At 39.9% G+C, this 22,048-nt stretch overlaps 1 protein-coding gene across 2 annotated transcripts in view; it reads right to left on the reverse strand.

Moving 5' to 3' along the window:
- Window positions 1–22,048, reverse strand: part of TTC13 (tetratricopeptide repeat domain 13) — an 80,524-nt gene that overhangs the window by 25,182 nt on the left and 33,294 nt on the right. For both annotated transcript variants that reach the window (XM_044290180.1, XM_044290179.1), the window contains exons 10-12: window positions 10,081–10,222; window positions 6,433–6,607; window positions 5,414–5,570 (exon numbers count right to left, since the gene is read on the reverse strand). In XM_044290180.1, the coding sequence (XP_044146115.1) occupies window positions 5,414–5,570; window positions 6,433–6,607; window positions 10,081–10,222 (474 nt within the window). The remainder of the gene's footprint in view (window positions 1–5,413; window positions 5,571–6,432; window positions 6,608–10,080; window positions 10,223–22,048) is intronic.

Here is a 22,048-nt window from a genome sequence, read left to right on the forward strand (position 1 = left end):
ATTTGCTATATAGAAGATCCCAATCATTTCCTAGTTCCACACATTAAAACTGCTCTGGACTTCCAGTTCCAGCACACAAATGTGAGGACGCGAGGAGAAAGAGCTCCGTGACTTCAGGCCAAATACCTGGGGTTTCGGCCACAAAACAGGGAATATCAACCCCCAGAACATCACCCGCAGGCGTGCTAATACTCATGGATAAATTCAGAGTGTGCAGCGGCTCTCCGCTAGTCTCCTCTCTCACTGCGAAAAAGCAGCAACCAACCGAGAAGCAAGATGACCGACAAGAGGCAGAGGCTCACACGTTCATCGTCTCAACCCCCTCCGCTACCAGTAGACATTAAGTCTCAGAGACAGACGCTCCCCCGCAGCTACAGGGGCTAGCAATCTCGTGCAAAGAACTGGCAATAGCAGTGGCCAACCTTTTAGCGCCGGATATAAAAGCCACGTTGGAGGCAACAGTCGCCTCCTCCATGAAACAAATGCAAACCGAGGTGGCTCACCATTCAATGCAGATCCAGGAGCTGTAACAAAGAGTTGGTCACATAGAGGATGAACTAGAAGGGGTGCAGACACAGGTCTGGGAGGTGCTCAGGATGAACCAAGCGCTAAGGGACAAAGTGGAAGACCTGGAAAATCGTTCCGGAAGGAACAATCTTAGGATTGTGGGTCTCCCTGAATCGATATTACTAAGCCAGCTCACCCAGTTGTCTGCAGTGGAGCTGCCCAAGGCCCTAGGAATCCAAGGCCATCTTACAGTTGAAAGAGCACACCGGGTGGACCCTATAAAAGGGACTCATGTGAGGAGAGGGGCCACACAGAGACAAAGCCTACGATTGTAAAATATCTCAACTATGCAGAGAAAGAGTCCCTTTTGATCAGATAAAGGCGGGCAACCCAACCACTAAAGGTGAGGGGCACAAGATCTTACTTTTTGGTGATTATTCAGCGGAGGTGGCCAGGAAAAGACAAGCTTTCATCTCCAAATGCACACAGCTGGTACAGAACAAAGTTAGGTTTGCATTGCTATATCCTGCGAGTCTTTAGACCGGGAGGTGTTAGACACGTACCTATCTCCTGGGGATGCCATGGCAGCCATGGAGGGAGATTCTGTCCACAGAGGCAATAGAGGGGAATCAACATCCAGAGGGAAATGCTCTCCGAGAGGAAGACACCATCAAGGACTCGCAAACGGTCCCATGGATACTCCCCCAACCCGCCTAAATCGGAACCAAACCGGGATTCGAGCCCGGAGTGGGATTGAGGGGATTAAGTTTCTGGACTTGATTGGAGGGACATAGCCTTAACTGGACGGAAGTCTTTTGATGCATCAAATGATATAGGTTGGTGAAACCACATTTAGTTTGGGAACTAAGATGCATAAGAGTTATAAGTGTAAATGCCTTTGGCTGCCGTGTATTTTGGGCAGGGGGGGGGGGGGCAGCGATCTAACTGCACTTACAATTTTTTCTGGGTGCCGCTCCATTTGCCCGTTGTGGCCCCCGTTGTATTCTCCCGCCTCGTATGCTAATTTTAGCATCAGAACAATGAGGAGGAGACAGAGTCTTTCTCCATGGGTGTCTCCTTCTCCCTGGCTGTAGCGCTGTCCTAAATCCCAGCTGAGAGCGTCACAGCCAGGGAAAAGGAGAGTTCTTTTTTTTTCTCCCTGGCTGTGATGCTCTCTGCTGCGATTGGACAGGAGTTGAACTGCTCTCATGGCTGGAGTTTCAGAATAAGTACCAGCAACCGACGTCTCACTTTCTGCCCTTCAGACAGATAATATCATATTGTAAAGCACAGGCAAACACACCGGGAGACCCTGAAAAATTGGCATGGTTCGGCGCCTTGAAGAGTCGGGAGGGGGAGTTGGGTTCCTTATCGGACCATTACTGGAAAATCCAAAATACATATCCAAACCCACTAGGAGACAGAGTATTAAGAAGGTGGGAGCAGGAGACACTTCTTTGACACCCAAGATTAGGGCAGGTATAGAAAGGGTGAGACAAGCTATTAACAGTGAGGTATGGAGAGAAATGCAGTTTAGGATAATACACATATGCCTTCGAACTTTCATACAGGGGCGCCCCAGCACATTACCTTCGGTGGTGCCCAAAGTGTCGACTACTGAAGCAAACCTGCTACACAGATTATGGAAATGCCCTACTTAACTCAATTGTGGAGGGAAGCTATTGAGTATATCAAGAAGCTGTGGGACATAGAGGTGCGACTTACCCCACAACAATGTATTTTTCATTATATTCCAACAGACCCAAAAGGAGACTCCTCAAATGTGACAGGTATAAAGGGCATACATCTTTTATTGTTAACAGTTAAGAAGAATATACTGAGGCATTGGTTGTATCCTACCTCTCCAACCTTCAAGGAGGCGATTGGTACAATGAAATCTCTCTTATACATGGACAGATTAGACACAGAAAAACATAAGGAAAAGGCGACCAAAAGTTTTTTTTCATAAGTGGAGGAGATTCATGAGGTATTCTCTGACAGAACTAAAGGAATTGATGGTACCGTTTTGAGACACCATGTGGTATCTTGAGGAACAGGCTGGGGCACCTTGGGAAGACTAATCCCGAGCAGAGAAAGGAGCTAATTAGATAGAGAAGGTATGGAGGACTGGAGGATCTGGGTTCACCTATGAAGCAGACTATGTTTTGGGTTTGGTTGGATAGGTTGAGGAATTTTATTGGGTAAAAATGGGGAGCAGAGGGTAATTGTCACTTATATAAAATTATTGCAATACTGTGATAAGATGGATGCTGATACCATTGTAATCTCAATGACCATGTCAATTCATTGCTCTTTATTTGTCAACTTGTATACCTCTGCTTTTCCCTTAATAAAATGTTTAAAAAAAACAAAAACAAAACAAACAGATCACTAGCATATGTGTCATAAGTGTCATTTTCTAAGTCTCTGTGTATATTGAAAAAATAATTCTGTGACCTGGGGAGTAGGGGGGGGGAAGGAAAGAACCTGGTATGCAGAGTATGTGTGCGCAGTAGGCCTGCACAATATATCGCCAAAGCAATCGCAATTAATCGTCATATCGCAATCGCCAATTGGCCAAACCAAAAATGATGCAATTATATTACCATATTTTTCGCTTTATAAGACAAACTCCCCCCCCCCCCCCCAAAAAAAAGTGGGGGGAAAATGGCAGTGCGCCTTATAAAGCGATGGTTGACTTTTTATGTGGTTGACACTGATGTATCGCCGGCCGCTATGCTGCACAGCGCGGCCGGCGATACATCAGTTACAGTGCGGGGAGGGAGGAGGGGCTGGAGGCAAGTCGTTATTTTAATGAACAAATGTTCTTTTATTTATTCTATTTTATTTATCTGTTCTGTGCAGTGCTATTAAGAAAATGGCAAGTTTTGTATTTTGTACTTTTGCAGTAATGCAAATATGCTATTAAATTTAGTAAAAGATCTTTTATTTTGAAAAACACTGCATTTCAGTTCTTGAGTTAAGCATAACTACATTTCAGCATTATCAGTAATTTCTGTGTGCTTTTGCCTTGAAAATCCAAGCAAATAGACCTCTAGCACAATTCCCTTAAAATATCGCATCGCATACCGTTATCGAGATTTTTAGGGCCCTAATCGCAATCGCATAAAATTCCCATATCGTGCAGCCCTAGTGCGCAGTATTATAGGTGATGCCCCTCTGGGTTGCCGAGAAAGATATTCAAATTAGCTTTCCTAAACCTATCTGACACCAGCAGATGTTAGACATAAGGAGCGTTATCTAGCCTACAATAGTTGTAATGTATATCAAATGGTCTCCATAATAGAAGTAGGACCCACCCAGAGGTTCTCCCTAAAGCCTTGCAACTAGAAATGTTGTTCTCATCTGCTTTTCTCGGATTAAGGGCTTTTGTTTTGAAAGACCTATGCAGATGTGAGGCTGGCTTAGCTATTTTTCTAGCTTTGCTACATAAGCCTGTTTAAAAGGCAGGTAAGTACCTCTGCTAATCTGCTGTGTGAAAATAACGCAGCACTCATTGCTGCGGTGTTCTCCTTACTATTTACCTACTTTCCAATCAAATCTTGCACGGTTTTCTCATCTCTAGTTGGTAACCATCTTTATTGCTTGGCACATGCATACTAATATCTAACTAACTTCATTGTATTGCACTTGGCTTCACTTTCACCAGTACAATATGTGACTATGTGTGGCCATAAGAAATGTTATTGTACTTTGTGGCTTTAAATATACTATGTAACTAAGGGTCCATGTCTTCTCTTACCATTTTTATTTTTAATATATATTTTTACTTGTTTGCATATTTTAATAGAGATTTATTTATCGATGTGGGACTGCGTGACTCTTCAATGCGAGCAGGACTGCCCAGATAACGCTTAAAGGGAAACTTAATTTTCCACAAAATATTGAACTCTACAGATTATACAGGGACATGCTGAGAAAGATATTGCAAAGCAGCATGACGCTAGTATCATGGTTTAGTGTAGGAGAATCTAGTGATAGATTCCCTTTAAGTCATATAGAGAACCTTTTTTATTTTTATTTTTTTAACAGGAAGACCATTTATGAAGGAGTGCCTAACCTAACGGGGTTGTGCAATGGTATAATATACTCAGGATAGGTTCTCAATATCAGATTGCTGGGAGTCTGACTCCCAGCATCCCTGCCAATCAGCTGCACTGCTCCCCCTTCAATGTTTAACGGCACGCCATCTCCCTTGAGGATAGACTGCACCACCGAATGGAATGATCTGCTGTAGATGCACAGCACTGCTTAAAAACGGGAGGTGGCGTGCAGGTAACTATTAAAAAGAACACAGCCCTTGCGCAAGCGCTGCAAACCCTTTAAGACAGCTGAACATTGGGGTGCTGAAAGTCAGACCCCCAGCGATCTAATATTGAGAACCTATCCTAAGGATAGCCCATCAATATTATACCCTTGCACAACCCCTTTAAAGGGAACCTGTCACCAGGATTTTGGGTATAGAGCCGAGGACATGGGTTGTTAGATGGCCATTAGCACATCCGCAATACCCAGTCCCCATAGCTCTGTGTGCTTTTATTGTGTAAAAAAAAACGATTTGATACATATCCAAATTAACATAAAAGAGTCATATCTTACTTGTGTGACCAGAGAAGAGTCATATTTTCAAGCTCTGACTCATCTCAAGTTAATTTGCATATGTATCAAATAGTTTTTTTTGCAGAATAAAAGCACACAGAGCTATGGGGACTGGGTATTGTGGATGTGCTAGTGGCCATCTAGCAACCCATGTCCTCAGCTCTATACCCAAAATCCCGGTGACAGGTTCCCTTTAAGGACTGCAATCAAAGTCAAATTAGCAATATGTAAAATGTGTACAACATGTGCTGCTAAAGTTTAATGTAAAGTAACGGCATGCATTTACTTTATGTGAGGTTGTAGTCCCGGCTGCTCTTCATAATCTTCTATGAGAAAAGGAAGATTTTTTGCCCAATGATCCTTAAAATTTCCCGGCAGATCAGCATCAATATTATATTCTGTGACTGGAGTATCAAGATGGGAGTGCAAGTAGCGGGAGTACTCTGTAAAGCAGAGGAACAGAGTATGAAAAACTAGATTCTGTGGTTACTTAAAGAAAACTTCTGTCGCAGGGACATTTCAAAGTTTTGATCAGTGGGGGTCTGAGTGCCGAGACCCCCACCGATCCAGAGAACAAGGAAAAACGAGAGGAGAGACAGCACGATATGTGATCGCTTCTTTCTTCTAATTTTTTAGGGATCACTGAGGGTCACAGCACTCAGACCCCTAGCAATGAAAACTTTCACTATGACATATCAAAAGTTTTTTGAAATCTCAGTCACCCTTTAAAGGGGCAGCCTCACTTCAGCAAATGGCATTTATTACGTAGATAAAGTGAATACAAGACATTTGCGAATGTACAGTATTGCGATTGTCCAAATTGCCTCCTTTGTTGGCTTGACTCATTTTTCCATCACATTATACACTGCTCGTTTCCATGGCTATGACCACCTTGCAATCCAGTAGCGGTGGTCGTGCTTGCACACTATAGGAAAAGGCGCCAGCCTCTCTGGTGAAAGTGCGCATAGGCCAGCACTTTTTCCTATAATGTGCAAGCACGGCCATTGCTGCTGGACTGCAGGGTTGTCGTGAATCAAAAAGGAGGCAATAGGAAGTCTCAAACCATATGAATGACCAGTTATGAGACTGCTCCGATTCAAAAATAGATAGTATTCCATTTTACAGCCTTTTGAAGCATAGTACGATATATTTTCTATTACTTCCCAATAGTGCAGAAGATTTGATAACCTGTCACACATTAAGCACTGGTTATACATTTTCTTTCAATTATGCCTGCAAAGCATCTGTTTATGCGCTGTTTTACTCTGTTTTGCTGGAATGACCCATAGTTCCGGTGAGGCTTACCTCTTAGGTATTTCACCTTCAGATATTCCTGGCTTGCTTTCTGACCAGGCATTGGATCATTTAACATAACTTTAGTCTGAGCTTTAATCCCTTCATAAAAGTGGCCCATAGAGACGTGGCTGAGTCCTTTCATGTACTGGCACACTTCATTATATGGCTCCAGCTGAAGACATCTCTACAAAGAAACGCACAATTGTAAATGTAGTTCTGATGGACCTCAGTGGACCTCGATCTTCTTAGAGATGCGTATCCAGCTCTGCATGTACAGGCATCAGGGTATGATATAAATACATGTAAGATGCTCAAATATTATACAAAATTGTATCATAGCTACTATAGTACACAAATTCATTTTAGAATACATCATACATTTGCATAATCTACCATCCATCCTACAATTCTATCCTGTCACAGAAAATCAGTCATGTTATATGGAAAAAAAAATAAAAAAATAAAAATCAGACGGGGAGGCTGACCCTCAGATTTCTACAGCAGATTTGCTGTTTAAACAGCGACGGGTCCCCACGCAAATTAACACCACTCAGTCGGGCCAATCTACATGTGGTAAACCCACCACGGCTTGCCTCCGCCTGATTTAAAAAAAAAATAATTTTAAAGGTGGATAATACAAATTAAAAGGCAGTAATTACTCCGCTGCCCGGGGAGAATAAGAAAGTCTCAGCATTCTGGAATTTTGTGACCAATAGCACTGGACACATTAGGTGGACGTTCAGAGAGGCAATTAAACCACCACCAGGGGGCACCAGAACAAGTATGTAACTGTATCAAAGAAACCAAAATGTCGCCGGAACTGCCTGCCGGATGCGTCAAAACGTATGCAAACTGATGGCATTTGTCAGACGGATCAGGATCCTGATCCGTCTGACAAATGCATTGAAGTGCCGGATCCGTCTTTCCAGTGTCATCCGGAAAATCGGATCTGGCATTTTTTTCACATTTTTTGCAGTCTGAGCATATGCAGACCGCAAAAAACGGATCTGTTTTGCTGGAACACTCGGGGCCAGATCCGGCATGTGTTCCGGAATTTTGGACAGAGATAAAACCGCAGCATGCCGAGGTATCATCGCTGTCCTGAAAAGTCAAAAAGACTGAACTGAAGACATCTTGATGCATCCTGAACGGATTGCTCTCCATTCAGAATGCATTAGGATAAAACTTATCAGATCTTTTCCGGTATTGAGCCCCTAGGACGGAACTCTATGCCGGAAAAGAATAACGCTAGTGTGAAAGTACTTACAGATGTAGTTAAAAAACCGCTACACTTTGTTATGATGTACACAATTGTATGTGTCTCTGGACGTGGCAACAGTGCGCTGTATGAATACAATGTCACAGTAAATGTCCACCAACCGTGAGGGCCTAGTGACATGGTGGAAAAAGATTCTGCCGGCAATTTCTGCCAGGTGGATGGCCCATAGTGTCTGCTTCCCATTTTTTTTCAAATGGAGGCAGTGCTGCAGTGTGCGGGCCGGTCGTTTAAAGCTGTGATGCGCCAAGAAAGGACATGACCCTCCTTGGCGCAGTGTGCGGACAGCCGCATTAGACCTCATGGACTAGCTACATTCAGTCTGAGAAAGGGTCTGCAGCCTGTACAGTGAAGAACTGCAACAAAATCCGTGGCAGATTTTGACAGCGCCGAAATCCGCCATGTGAACAGACCCTGATATTCTGCGCTATATATTGATAGACTGCATTCTACTGCGATAACGTGACAACGTTGTACGTGTATTCATAGTCTGTGTTCTATTGTGAGCTCATAGACGTGTGCGAATATATCACAATCCGCAACATCATGTGATATTAGTGTGCGTCTCTGCATTACCAGTCTGTGTTCTGACACCATTATGCCCCAGTAGCGGAAGCGATTTGTGACGATGTTAATAACATACTGTGTGCATTTCTATTCTTTGTGATGATGTGTGTGTCTATAGGCAATATTGTAATGATGTGACAATAGTGTGTATATATTTACTGTGCGTTCTATTGTCATACATGTAGTGATAAGTCACTATAGCGTGTGAGTGTGCTCACAGCTTTATGGGAACGATGTTACAATAGTGTGTGTGAACATGAAGCCAGGGCAGCAGATCCAGAATGAAGTCATCATTATCTGCATGGTGGGGGCAAACTCTCAGCATCGGATAAGCTGTTTAACCCTTTCCTGACGCAGCGATTTTCTGTTTTTGCGATTTCACGATTCACTCCCTGCCTTCCCGAAGTTTTAAAGGTTTTATTTTTCCGTTCACATAGCCGTTGTACTTTCTAATGGCCCTATTTAATATTGCATATGATGTAGTGGGAAGCTAAAAAAAAAAAAAAAAAGTCCAAATAGGGTGGAATTGGAAAAAGACACAATTCTGTTTTATGAGTTTTGTTTTTACGGCGTTCCCCATGTGATAAAACTGACCTGTTGCCTTCATTCTCTGGGTCATCACATTTATTTATTTTTTTATATTAAATCACAAGACAAACAAAGAAGAAGTTGGAAAAAATGTATTTTTTTCTTTTCAGTGCCACATTCTGACCCCATAACTTTTTTTTTAATAGTTATGTCTATGGAGCTGTGTGCAGGTTCTTTTTTTTTTTGCGGGACGATCTGTAATTGTCAGTGATACCATTTTGGGGTGTGTAGGATTTTTTGATGACTTTATATGAAAAAATTTTTGGAGGTGAAGAATGAAATAAACTGCAAGTCGGCCATTTTGATTTCTTTCGGGGGCGGCGTTCATTGTACAGAATAAATATATTTATATTTTAATAGTTCAGCCATTTTGGGACACAGTGATGCCCATGATCTTTATTTTTTTGGTTTGTCTTTTTGTCAGTGGTGTACGAGAATGATTAATTTTTTAAGACGCGATAGCACCCAGGCCCTTTGGGTGCTAATTTGATTAGGGAAACAGTATTATTAATTAATAAAGTACATTACAAAAATGATTTTTAGGCTACTTACAAGTTTTAGAAAAGTTTAGTCACTCTTTCAGGCTACTTTCACACTAGCGTTCATAGGTCCGTTCGTGAGCTCCGTTTGAAGGAGCTCACGAGCGGACCCGAACGCCTCCGTCCAGCCCTGATGCAGTCTGAATGGAGCGGATCCGCTCAGACTGCATCAGTCTGGCGGCGTTCAGCCTCCGCTCCGCTCGCCTCCGCACGGACAGGCGGACAGCTGAACGCTGCTTGCAGCGCGGAGGCGAGCGGATCTGTTCAGACTTACAATGTAAGTCAATGGGAACGGATCCGCTTGAAGATGTCACCATATGGCTCAATCTTCAAGCGGATCCGTCCCCCATTGACTTTACATTGAAAGTCTGAACGGATCCGCTCAGGCTACTTTCACACTTAGAATTTTTTCTAAATTATTAATGCAGGCGGATCCGTACTGAACGGAGCCTCCGTCTGCATTAATATGATCGGATCCGTTCAGAACGGATCCGATCGAACGCTAGTGTGAAAGTAGCCTAAGCTATAATGCATATCCTATGGACAGAGACTCCAGAGTTATTTCACATAATTTTTATTTTTTTGTCACTCTACAAAATAAAGTCTAGGCATAGGCTTAGCCCAATGGTGGGTTCAGATGCACATCACACAATATGTTGGTCATACAGAAACTGTACAAGACTTTACCTTGAAGTTTGTCAGTGCCTCCTGCAGGCTGCCATGGTGGTAAAGCATTATCCCCCTCAACTGAAGGGTCTGCACATGATTCTGATTCAGCATCAGTGCCTTCTGGAAGTTCTCCATGGCGGCTTCAAAATTACCAAGCTCTCTAAAATAAGAAAAACACCAAATTATAAGACCCTATTGGATCACGACCAGTCTTTTATTAGCAACCGAGTAACAGATGTAGTCCAAAGCAGTTAGAAATGCTACAAAACGTCTAGGTGTAGGTCAAACCTTAAATGGGTTGTCCAGCTGTTTTATTGATGACCTATCGTTAGTATAGATTACACTGCACTTCCGAGACGCAGCGCAAGGTCATGAACAGGAACAGTCGGCTGCTTGTTAAGTGGGAGGTGAAGCGCTGCATTTACATACAGCGATCACCTCCACAGTAGGAGGACAAGCGATCGCTGTTGCGATCCCTCATCCTCACATGGCTGCATTGTTTTTGGGCACATCTGCTGCCCAAAAACTATAATTTAAGTGCCTGCACAAACGACAAACCACGTTTTGTTAATTCCTCCGGTGATCTACCACACCTTAAGGCCTCATGCACACAACCGTTGTGTGCATGCGTGGCCGTTGTGCCGTTTTCCATTTTTTTGTTCGCGGACTCATTGGACTTTCAATGGGTCCGGGGGAAGAAAAAAAAATTAAAAAAAATTATAATAATATAATCGAAAAATGCACCGTTTTGCAGCCGCATCCGTGATCCGTGTATCCTGTACGTCAAAAAAAATAGGACCTGTCCTATTTTTTTGACAGACAACGGTTCACGGACCCATTCAAGTCAATGGGTCAGTGAAAAAAACACGGATGCACACAAGATTGGCATCCGTGTCCGTGGCCGTAGGTTACTTTCATACAGACGGAACCGAAGATCCGTCTGCATAAAAGCTTTTTCAGATCTAAGTTTTCACTTTGTGAAAACTCATATCCGACAGTATATTCTAACACAGAGGCGTTCCCGTGGTGATGGGGACGCTTCTAATTAGAATACACTACAAACTGTGTACAAGACTGCCCCCTGCTGCCTGGCAGCACCCGATCTCTTACAGGGGGCCGTGATCCATACCCATACAATTAACCCCTCAGGTGCTGCACCTGAAGGGGTTAATTGTGCGTATCATAGCCCCCTATAAGAGAATCGGGGCTGTCAGGCAGCAGGAGCAGACCCCCTCTCTCCCCAGTTTAAATTTCATTGGTGGCCAGTGCCGCCCCCCTTCCTCCCTCTATTGTAATAATTAGTTGGTGGCACAGTGTGCAGCCCCCCCCCTTCCTCCCTCTATTGTAATAATTAGTTGGTGGCTGTCAGAACTATTGAGTATGAATAAAGTCCATAATTATAAGGCCTATATAAGTGTATGGACATGAGCCTAAGGGACAACCATTTTGTCTTATTTTAAGGCAGAGTGAATTCAGGATTTTTTTTTACTCTGAAATTGCTAACCTAAGGTTTACGATATATACCAAAGTGTTTACCTAAGTCTGTTTTGTGAGAAGGAGATGTCCCAAGGTCTAATGAAATGTGATGGCCTAGATAAGACAATGTATTTGAGTTTTGATGATTTTAGTGAATAGAAAGACTCTAATCTTTCTTTGTGGTTTTTATATTAATCAATATAGGAGTAGATTGATTTTATATAATCAATTTTAATAGGTATGCTGAATATATAGTATATATATATATATATATAAGAGTATAGTCCTCATATTCAATTGTAAGATTAGAAATGAGGTATAAACTCCTCTGTCATGTTTAGAATCTGTCTCAGTGGAACACACAAATTAATTATTTTTTTCCTGGAATGGAGAAATGTGGACACAGGTGATCATGAACAAACCCTGTCTCCTCCAAGGACAATGAATTGAGATAGCCATATTTATCTTGATTTAATCAAGTCTGGTCAAAAGACTTAAGGATACACAAGTTAGTTGACCAAGTATAAAACTCATTGTCTCTTCAAGATCTTCTCAAGGTTTTGTCTGAAACCTTAGATTACATTTTATTGCTATTATATGAATAAGAGAAATAAATGAATGCTTCGATTTTTGTATGGAATACTAGTGCCATCTAGTGTTAGGGTAACAAAGATCTAGGGTATATTTTTCCCTAGAGGGAGGTTCTATTAATTATAAAGTGAGGTCACTAGTTAATGATAAAACTTGGCCAAGCCCTTTCTAAGATAGGATAAAAAGATGGTATGGGCTGAGAGAAGGGGTCGATCTCGCTCGCTCTCTCTCTGAACATCATCTTGACCATCTTGCCAGTCATTGGAGGCAGCCATCTTAGAACCATTGAAACTGATTTCTGCTAGCTGACATTTTGGTATAGTATAACCTTACCTATATTTTATAGGATAATTAATTAATATAATACATATCTATAGATATATTCAATTAACCATACTTTGTGTATAGTATCTGTTTTGGAATAAGATTGGGGTGTACCTGCAGCATCATCCTGAAAATTAATCCAATACAGGGAGATTAAAAATATACTAGTGAAAACACGGTATTATCTCCAAGGAACTGAATTCAGTTCTAGACCAGTATGGTTGATAAGATATATATATATTTATATAGATAAAAGATAAACCAGATTTGGGTTTAATCAGACATTTGTCGGCTGAGAGAAATCAAGTATTAAATTGACTTTTAATATAAGTGAGGGGTATTATTATAAGAAGGCATAATTGTGTATATATAGATATATGTTCTCAATTATTTTTGTCTTTACCACTATTTTGCATATCATTGATTGAATTTTATTACCGCCAATTTTGTTATATATATATTATTTTGCACTATAAATTGTATTAATAAATTACATATATATTTTGTCTGTAACTGGGTTTTGTCTTCAATTCAACGCAGATCACGAGCTTGTTTTAGCTTGGTATTTATGATAATAAGTTAGAATCTCCTTTATTACCGATTTTAATTTATTCACATAAATCATATAGACTGTCAATCGGAGACAGCATAAATATTCCGACATTAAATTGGAGGTCCCTACCGAGATCTGCTTGTAATAGAAACAAAATTTTGGGGTGCAAAATATATATTTGATAAAGTTATTGTGGTACTTGTAGTGCAACAAGTAAAAAAAAAAATGTCTGATAACAATGGCGAGGCTAGCCAAGGCATGCAGGCTGCTGCTGCAGTGGTAAAGACTGATATGCATGATAGAAAGACTCAAGAATTAATTGAATATATTGTGTTGGGTCATATGCATGACAGGTTGGATATTAAGAGAGAGTTAAAAGATTGGAGGTTTGAATTGGAAAAGAGCTGTAGAATATGCAGATGATATCTGGTCTGATAAATCCCGGTTTGCTGATTATCTCTGTCACATTTCCCAAGCTAAACATAAGAAAGATAAGGATTCATTAATCCTTCAATCTTGGCCTGAATTTGTATATTTAGTTATTGAAATAGCAAAGCAATTAGAAAAAACAAAATATAAAAATGTTGAACAGGCATATGAAATTGATAAATTTCAAAAAGATTTATCTGAAATGGAAAATAAGGCGGCCATGGTTTCTGGTGAATTAGCACAATAGTCTGCTAAATTATCAGAATATAATGACAGAGACAGTCAACAGCAAGAAGTTATTAGGACTCTGGAATGGAAATTAAGTCAGGCTACTAATGAATTGTCTAAATGTCAATTGTCTATGGTGGATCTAGATGAGGAATGTAAAAAGTTGTATAAGGACAATAGAAATTTACAAACAGAGTTAGATAACCGGGATCTTGACCCTCTTCAATTCAGACAGCCTAAGGATTCTAATAGAGTGCAGGTAAAATATTCCAGGGGGGAATCAGATGCAGAAAGTAAATATGACAACCCCTTTAATGGAGAAGAATTAATGGCTCTGAGAGAACATTCTCTTCCTAAATTAAGACCGATTTCACCTCCTAGGTCCTCTAAAAGTTCAGTACAGAGATCTTATCAACCCATGATAGACACTACTAAAGTGATCAAATTTCTCAAGGAAACTGTGGGTCAATTTGCAAAAAAGGGTTCACCCTCCATAATAAGTCATTTGGAAATATATGAGGAGGCCATGAAAACTTTACATTTAGAAAAGGACATACAGAAACTTGAATTTATTACCTGGGTATTCGAACCATAACACCGGTATTTCTTTAATTCCCTTAGAGATATGGGTAGGGATTATTGGTCAGATGTGGTCGCAGAAATAAAAACTGAATTTGGTCCCTATAAATCCGCTACTGCTGCAAGGAGGGCCTTATTTACCCTGAAATGTAGACATAATCAAAGTCCCAGGGAATTTTTGTCAGTCCTCAAAAATGCCTATAGTTTATCTGAAAAAGATCCCAATTTTGAAGGTAGTGAATTTATCCAGTTATTTTATGACGCTTTGCCCAATAAAATAAAATTTATTTTGGCCAGGGATTACCATCCCAGAAAGACTCTGGATTGGTTACTCACTGAGAGTACAACTCTGTACGCTGCAATACAAAATTGTGATGAGTCTCCGGAAATAGCAGAAACTCACATAAAAAGAGATCAGGGAAAATTTGAAAGCCCTAAAAGAAGTTATGCTGATGTGTTAAAAACTCCTAGACCTTCCGAGCCAAATAAAATTCAGCCTAGGCCAGATGGGAATAAGGGTCCAAATGTTGCTGAAAAGAACCCAAACCACCAGAAGGAGTTTAGAAATAGACGGTTCCCTCCTTTTCAAAGATATCAGAATAATTATTATAGGGGATATCAACGTAGGCCAGAAAGGGCTCAAAGTGGTTCTGAGTCAGATGGTTCTGGGAGATCACGATCATATCGGTACCAAAATCAATCTCCCAAAGATTATGGGAGAAAGAGAAGTAACCTATATGATCGAATGGATCAAATCCAAGATCAGTTTGGTATGTTGATGCAGCGGATGGAGGAATTGTCTAAAACAATCACTGCTAACCCTAAAAATCCTTTTTTAGGGGTAACCCCTCCTGTAGAGAATCCTCCCCAAATATAAAGGGGGAGAAGCAGGTAAGTATGTCAAATGTTGCAGAGGTTGATGACTTAAATGTATGTAAAGTGGAGCAATCTAATATAATTGTCTTTCCCTTTAAAAAGAATTTAACCCTTACAAAGCCACATGGCAAGGGGGAGGGGAAACCTGTTTGTTCTGTCTTACAGCACACAAAGTCTTCAGCTGCACAGAAGAAGACATGCGATCCTGCTCATAAAAGGAAGGAGGAGGAGTTGAGGACAAGTCTAACTGCTGAGCAGGAAAACCATTTCAATAATCATGCCAAATATCTTTGTTCCATACAGGAAATAGATAATAGATATTATATGAAAGTTGAATTATTTGATAATTTCTCGCCAATAATAGCCTTGATAGATACAGGTAGCCAAGCAACTTTACTATCTGTAAAATACTTCCAACAATTGAAGGATGTATCTTCTAACAGGTATAAGTTAAAAAGTTTTAATGCTAACCTGGTAAGTGTCTCAGGTAATGCCCTCAAGGTTTTAGGTAAAGCTTGGCTGGATTTTAAAGTCGGAAACAAAGTAATTAGCCATCCTACATTGATCGTGGATATGCCCATTGATAGATTAATTATTGGCATTGATCTCCTGAAAAGATTAAGTCCAGTTATTGATTTTGTTAATAAGGTGATATGGTCTCAAGTAAAGATGCCCATTAATTATGAACAATCACAATCCTATCACAATAGGCGTAACTGCCATGTGATAGAGGAAAGGCCGGATTCCATTGAGGTACATTTCCGAAATAGCCAAGTCCCTGATGTCTCTTTCCTGCAAATCATTCCAAATTCCACTATAGGTGAACAGGAAGATAACACCATATGTGTGTCTCCTGAACGAGTAAAAGATGTATGTTTGGAAGGGGATGTTCTTACAATCCACCTACACCCAGAAACTACTGACCCTATTGGGTTTAATGGTCACGAACAATTCCTAGTGGGAATGAAAAAGGTGGATGATGAGATGTTCTTCCTAGTACAGGTGAATGACTTAGGAAGAACTAAGAGGGCTAAATTGGATTTGCGCCATGAAAACAGTTATATTAGTAGGGATCTACTAAATCAAGTGGTCAATTCTAAAGTGATTCGATATCCAAATCCACAAGATAATTGGATACATGACTTAGATAATGATTCTGATGATCATAATATAATTGCAAAATGTATATTAACCATTTCTATTGCAGGAAAATCGGCTACTCATTTATTCCTGGTGCTTGATGAACCCAGATATCCTATGTACATTGGCAACGATATTTTACATCGTTTTGCTATCCATGTGGATATAGTGAATTCCACATTGTGGACAAGATTAAAAGGGAATCCTGAAGGTTTTATGGATGAACATGAAGCACTCAAGTCATCCCAGATACTGCCTTATGCAGTCAGTGTATTAGTGCCACGAGATATAATCATCCCTCCAGGTACTAATAATTTCCTGTTACCCATTCAGATGTCAAAAGGCCAAAAATTAAAGAATGGTGATGCATTGATATGCCTATCAAACAGAATGCAACAATTAGGTATTTCAGTAAATCATACCCCTATGGTGAATTTACAAACCTTTAAAACCCAAATAATTGTGAATAATGGTATGCCAAATGAAGTTCATTTGTCTAAAGACACTATCATTGGTATGGCATTAGATTCAGATTATTATACTTTTGGGTTTCAGAATATAATTATTGGCCTAATACCTGAATCGTATCTAACAGAAGAACAATTGGTTGAACAAACATTTTATTCTTCTCCTGAAGGATTGTTCACCATTAGTTCAGTATATCCTTTTAATCTTGAAGAAGGTACCTGTAAGGTAGAGGAATCCTCTCTTACCTTTGATCATACAATCAATGAGCAGGAAGCCCAGGAATATCATGAGTTTGCTGAAAAAGCAGGTAAGTCAAATCATGACCTCACTGACAGATTGGAGGAAACTTATGAAATAGGTCAACCAGAAGTTTTTCCAGGGTTTATGGAAATGGTCCAGCAACAAATCTCATTAGCTAATGGATGCTCCAATGACCCAGAACGACAACAACTAAAGGAAGTTCTCTTAGAATTCAAGGATATCTTTGCTAAAGATTCCTTTGATTGTGGTCTGACTGACATACACATTGCCAGGATCCAGACTGATCCTGAGGCACCTCCCGTTTATATCAAGCAATATCGTCTTCCACTAGCTTGTTACGACTCGCTAGCGGAAATAATCCAAAATCTCAAGGAGAGAGGTATTATAAGACCAGTGCACAGTTCTTATAACAATCCTATTCTTGGAATTCTTAAACCGAATGGTCAATGGCGTTTATGTGCTGATCTTCGTCAGCTAAATAAACGTGTATATATGTCCGGCTGGCCCGTGCCGTATATAGACCAATGCTTGGTACAAATGCAAGGCGCTAGGATCTTTACCACCTTAGATTGCGCTCAGGGATATTGGACCATCAAAGTAAGCCCTGAAGATCAATACAAATTAGCCTTTACTTTTGGTAAAGAACAGTTTGCCTGGACTAGACTACCGTTTGGGTACATAAATTCAGGTCATGAATTTGCTGTATTTTTACATAAGGCTATGCCTGATGCCACAGAAAGAGGAAATTTAACTTATGTAGATGACATTTTGATGAAAAGTACTTCATTTGACCAGCATATTCAAGAAATTAGGCATGTACTGAATCAGTTGAAAGAGGCAGGTGTGAAAATTTCTTTACAGAAAGCCCAGTGGTGTCGAACTAAGGTAAATTTCCTTGGACATGAGGTTACCTATGAAGGCCTGAATCCCCAGAAGAAAAAGGTGGAGGCTGTTATGAAATCTAAAACGCCTACCAACATTAGTGAATTAAGATCATTTCTGGGTATGATGAATTACTCCCGTAAATTCATTGATAACTATGCTGAGATTAGTAAACATTGCTGACATTGTTAAAGAAAGGTGTACCCTGGACATGGGGGGAGGATCAGGAACAAGCTATGTCTGAGCTTAAAAGGAGACTCACCCAAGCCCCATGTCTAGCTTATCCCAAGGGGGGTAAACCCTTTTATCTGGAAACTGGTTTTACAAATCTTAGTATTAGTGCTGTCCTATGCCAAAAACAGGATAAATTGCATAAAGTTATAGCTTATGCAAGTAAATCACTGTCACCAGTAGAAATAAAGTTTAGCAACTGTGAAAAAGCTTTACTAGCCACAGTCTGGGCGCTTCAAAACTTTAGAAGTTTTGTACAGGGTGAGAAAATCATTGTTGAAACGGCCCATCAACCCCTACAATATCTACAGAGTGATAAAATTAGGGATGGTAACTTGTCTAACAGCAGGATCACTGCTTGGACCTTGTCTTTACAAGGATGGCCGTTGGAAGTTCAATATAAGCAAAATAAAAAGTGTCCAGTAGCCCAAGGACTTGCTGAACTGCATAATTGCGCTGCTAATTCTCAAACGGAAGAACTGATAGATGATTTTCTAGAGGAACAAAAATCTTCCCCTTACAAAGCGTATGAAGACGACTATTGCTCTCTACTCCCTTGTGCGTACATAGATGGTTGTGCTTACCACACCATTGTAGGGGACGAAAGAAAACTAGTGGCAGGAATTGGTATCACGTGGATAGATGGGTGCCCGAGTATTTCAATAGGTTATAGTATTGGTGCCTAAGAGTAGCCAGGTAGCCTGAATTAGCAGCTGTCTACCAAACCGTTAAAATTGCTATAGAGCACAATATAAAGGAATTCGTCATAGTTACCGATTCAAATTATGTGCGGAACAGTTTTGTAGAATATATGCCCACATGGAAGAGGAGTCATATGTTACGGTCCAATAACAAACCAGTGAAACACGCCAAGTTGTTTTGTGCCATAGATGAGCTAGTCCGACATAATGATCTAACCATTTATTGGAAAAAGACTAAAGGTCATTCCAAAACCCAAAATAAAGATAAAGAGGGTAATGACCTAGCTGACAAACTAGCCAATCAAGGAGCCATAAATGGTGATCATGTGAATATAGATCATCTACTAGAGATGATTCCCATTGACGCTATCACTAGACAACAGGCTAAGGCCCAAACTGAAAATAGTATAGTTCAATGGAGCCAAGAATCTTCTAGTGAGGATCTGATCAAAAGCCAGAAGGAAGATGTTATATTGGGAATCTTCTATAAACATATTGAGGATCCTAATAATAATCCCATATCGGAGGATAATTTTACTCAAAAAGAAGACCTCCGATTACTTATGAAATCCAAATCCCAATTTAGTATTCAGGATGGGTTATTAATGAGAACCTCTAAAAATGGTATTCAGCAGTGGGTAGTTCCTACTACATTTAGAGGTTTAATGTTACAGCATGCCCATGATGCACCTACAGCTGGTCATCGTGGAGAAAAGATTACATATGAGTCACTACGTGATTATGCCTACTGGCCTCATATGTTAAAGGATGTCCAGAGTTATTGTCAAGGTTGTTTGGTATGTGCGCAATTTCAACCGCAAGGTCCTAAACATCGTGCTCCACTTCAGAAGAAAGGTTTTTCATTACCATGGTCTGACATCCAAATCGATTTTATTGGTCCTGTTACCCGGTCATCCCGAGGAAATAAATACATGTTAACCGTCACTTGTGTGTTTACAAAATGGGTAGAGTGTTTACCGGCCCGCAATAACACAGCCGAGACCTGTGCATTTTTGTTGATTAACCATGTATTTTCCAGATTTGGGTTACCGTTAAGGATTGATTCAGACCGGGGATCACACTTTGTAAGTGAGGTAATGGCCAAGATGTGGAAGATGTTGGGTGTGAAGAGAAAATTACACATTGCCTATTGTCCAGCATCTAGCGGATCCGTTGAGCGCTATAACCAGTCTATTGTCAACATCCTTAAGAAATATGTTAAGGAGTCGGGTAAAGACTGGGATATAAGGTTACCATTAGTACTCATGGCCATTAGAGCTACTCCAAGTACGGCTACCCAGATGTCACCTTTTGAGCTGATGACAGGAAGAAGAATGGTACTTCCTCAACATCTGTTGTATCGCACATCAGATCATAACCTGATCAATGCAGCCACGACACATCAGTATGTGGAAGACCTTCGTAAGTATCTTCAACACGCCTTTGCTTTCGCGCAGAAGAATCTTGAGAAAGCCGCCGTAAGTAACAAAACTTATTATGACTTGAAAACTACAAAAAAGGAATATGAGGTAGGAGATAGAGTGTATCTCTATAACTTTGCCCGGGATCGGGTAAAAGAAAGAAAATTTCTCCCATCATGGAAAGGTCCGTATGATGTAATTGATAAAATATCACCTGTAGTTTATAAGGTGAAAATTAATACCAAAGATGGTTTCATCGAGAAATGGGTCCATGTAAATCAATTGCGAGTATGTCATCCAAGATCAGAACTGAGAATCATAGAAGATGACGCTGAATAAGAGAATGAATAAGGATGCGTTAATCTGATTTCTCTCAGTTCACAGATGTTCCAAATCTGGGGTTTCCATATAAAGCATTTTACATAGCAACGCTAGGGAAACTTCTATATCTCAAAAGAAAAAAACAAATAAATATACATTTTATATATATTATATATATATATATATATATATATATATATACACTGTATTCATACTTTCATTTTCCTTTATAGAAAAAGGACGGGCGGAACCAGACGTGATTCCTGCCGATGATGATGACAACAAAGATACAGATATCGTGCAGATGGTGTTGATTCAAGAGGTCCAATTAAAGACGGAACTAATCATCAACCCGAATCTACAGTCGTGTTTCAGATGTCCCAGGATTGTGAATGATGGCTAAGAAGATTATATTTCAAGAATCTTTGCGAAACTGGATCCAAGGACATTCATTGGATGAAGATACCGGATATCACCATTTTAGCTTGGGAAAGGAACCAAATTGGTACATTATGCATGAGAACAAAGTCACAGCAATAATGGCATGATTGGTGCCAAGTTTTGCATTTTTCTCACATGCTAAAACCATTGGACACAGAATCTCTGTGATAATATACTTTTCCAGGATTGACGTTATGATGCGATAAAAGACTCAGATACAATATTGATGAACATGAAAATTCTTCCGACCTTCTCCCAGTTAGGTCTTAAGGGGATCCTTGACTAACGTGGGAAGAAGGGGGGGGATTTGTCAGAACTATTGAGTATGAATAAAGTCCATAATTATAAGGCCTATATAAGTGTATGGACATGAGCCTAAGGGACAACCATTTTGTCTTATTTTAAGGCAGAGTGAATTCAGTATTTTTTTTTACTCTGAAATTGCTAACCTAAGGTTTACGATATATACCAAAGTGTTTACCCAAGTCTGTTTTGTGAGAAGGAGATGTCCCAAGGTCTAATGAAATGTGATGGCCTAGATAAGACAATGTATTTGAGTTTTGATGATTTTAGTGAATAGAAAGACTCTAATCTTTCTTTGTGGTTTTTATATTAATCAATATAGGAGTAGATTGATTTTATATAATCAATTTTAATAGGTATGCTGAATATATATATATATATATATATATATATATATATATATATATATATATATATGAGTATAGTCCTCATAGATATATTCAATTGTAAGATTAGAAATGAGGTATAAACTCCTCTGTCATGTTTAGAATCTGTCTCAGTGGAACACACAAATTAATTATTTTTTTCCTGGAATGGAGAAATGTGGACACAGGTGATCATGAACAAACCCTGTCTCCTCCAAGGACAATGAATTGAGATAGCCATATTTATCTTGATTTAATCAAGTCTGGTCAAAAGACTTAAGGATACACAAGTTAGTTGACCAAGTATAAAACTCATTGTCTCTTCAAGATCTTCTCAAGGTTTTGTCTGAAACCTTAGATTACATTTTATTGCTATTATATGAATAAGAGAAATAA

Source organism: Bufo gargarizans, chromosome 4 (genome assembly GCF_014858855.1).
Source record: "Bufo gargarizans isolate SCDJY-AF-19 chromosome 4, ASM1485885v1, whole genome shotgun sequence".
NCBI lineage: Eukaryota > Metazoa > Chordata > Amphibia > Anura > Bufonidae > Bufo > Bufo gargarizans.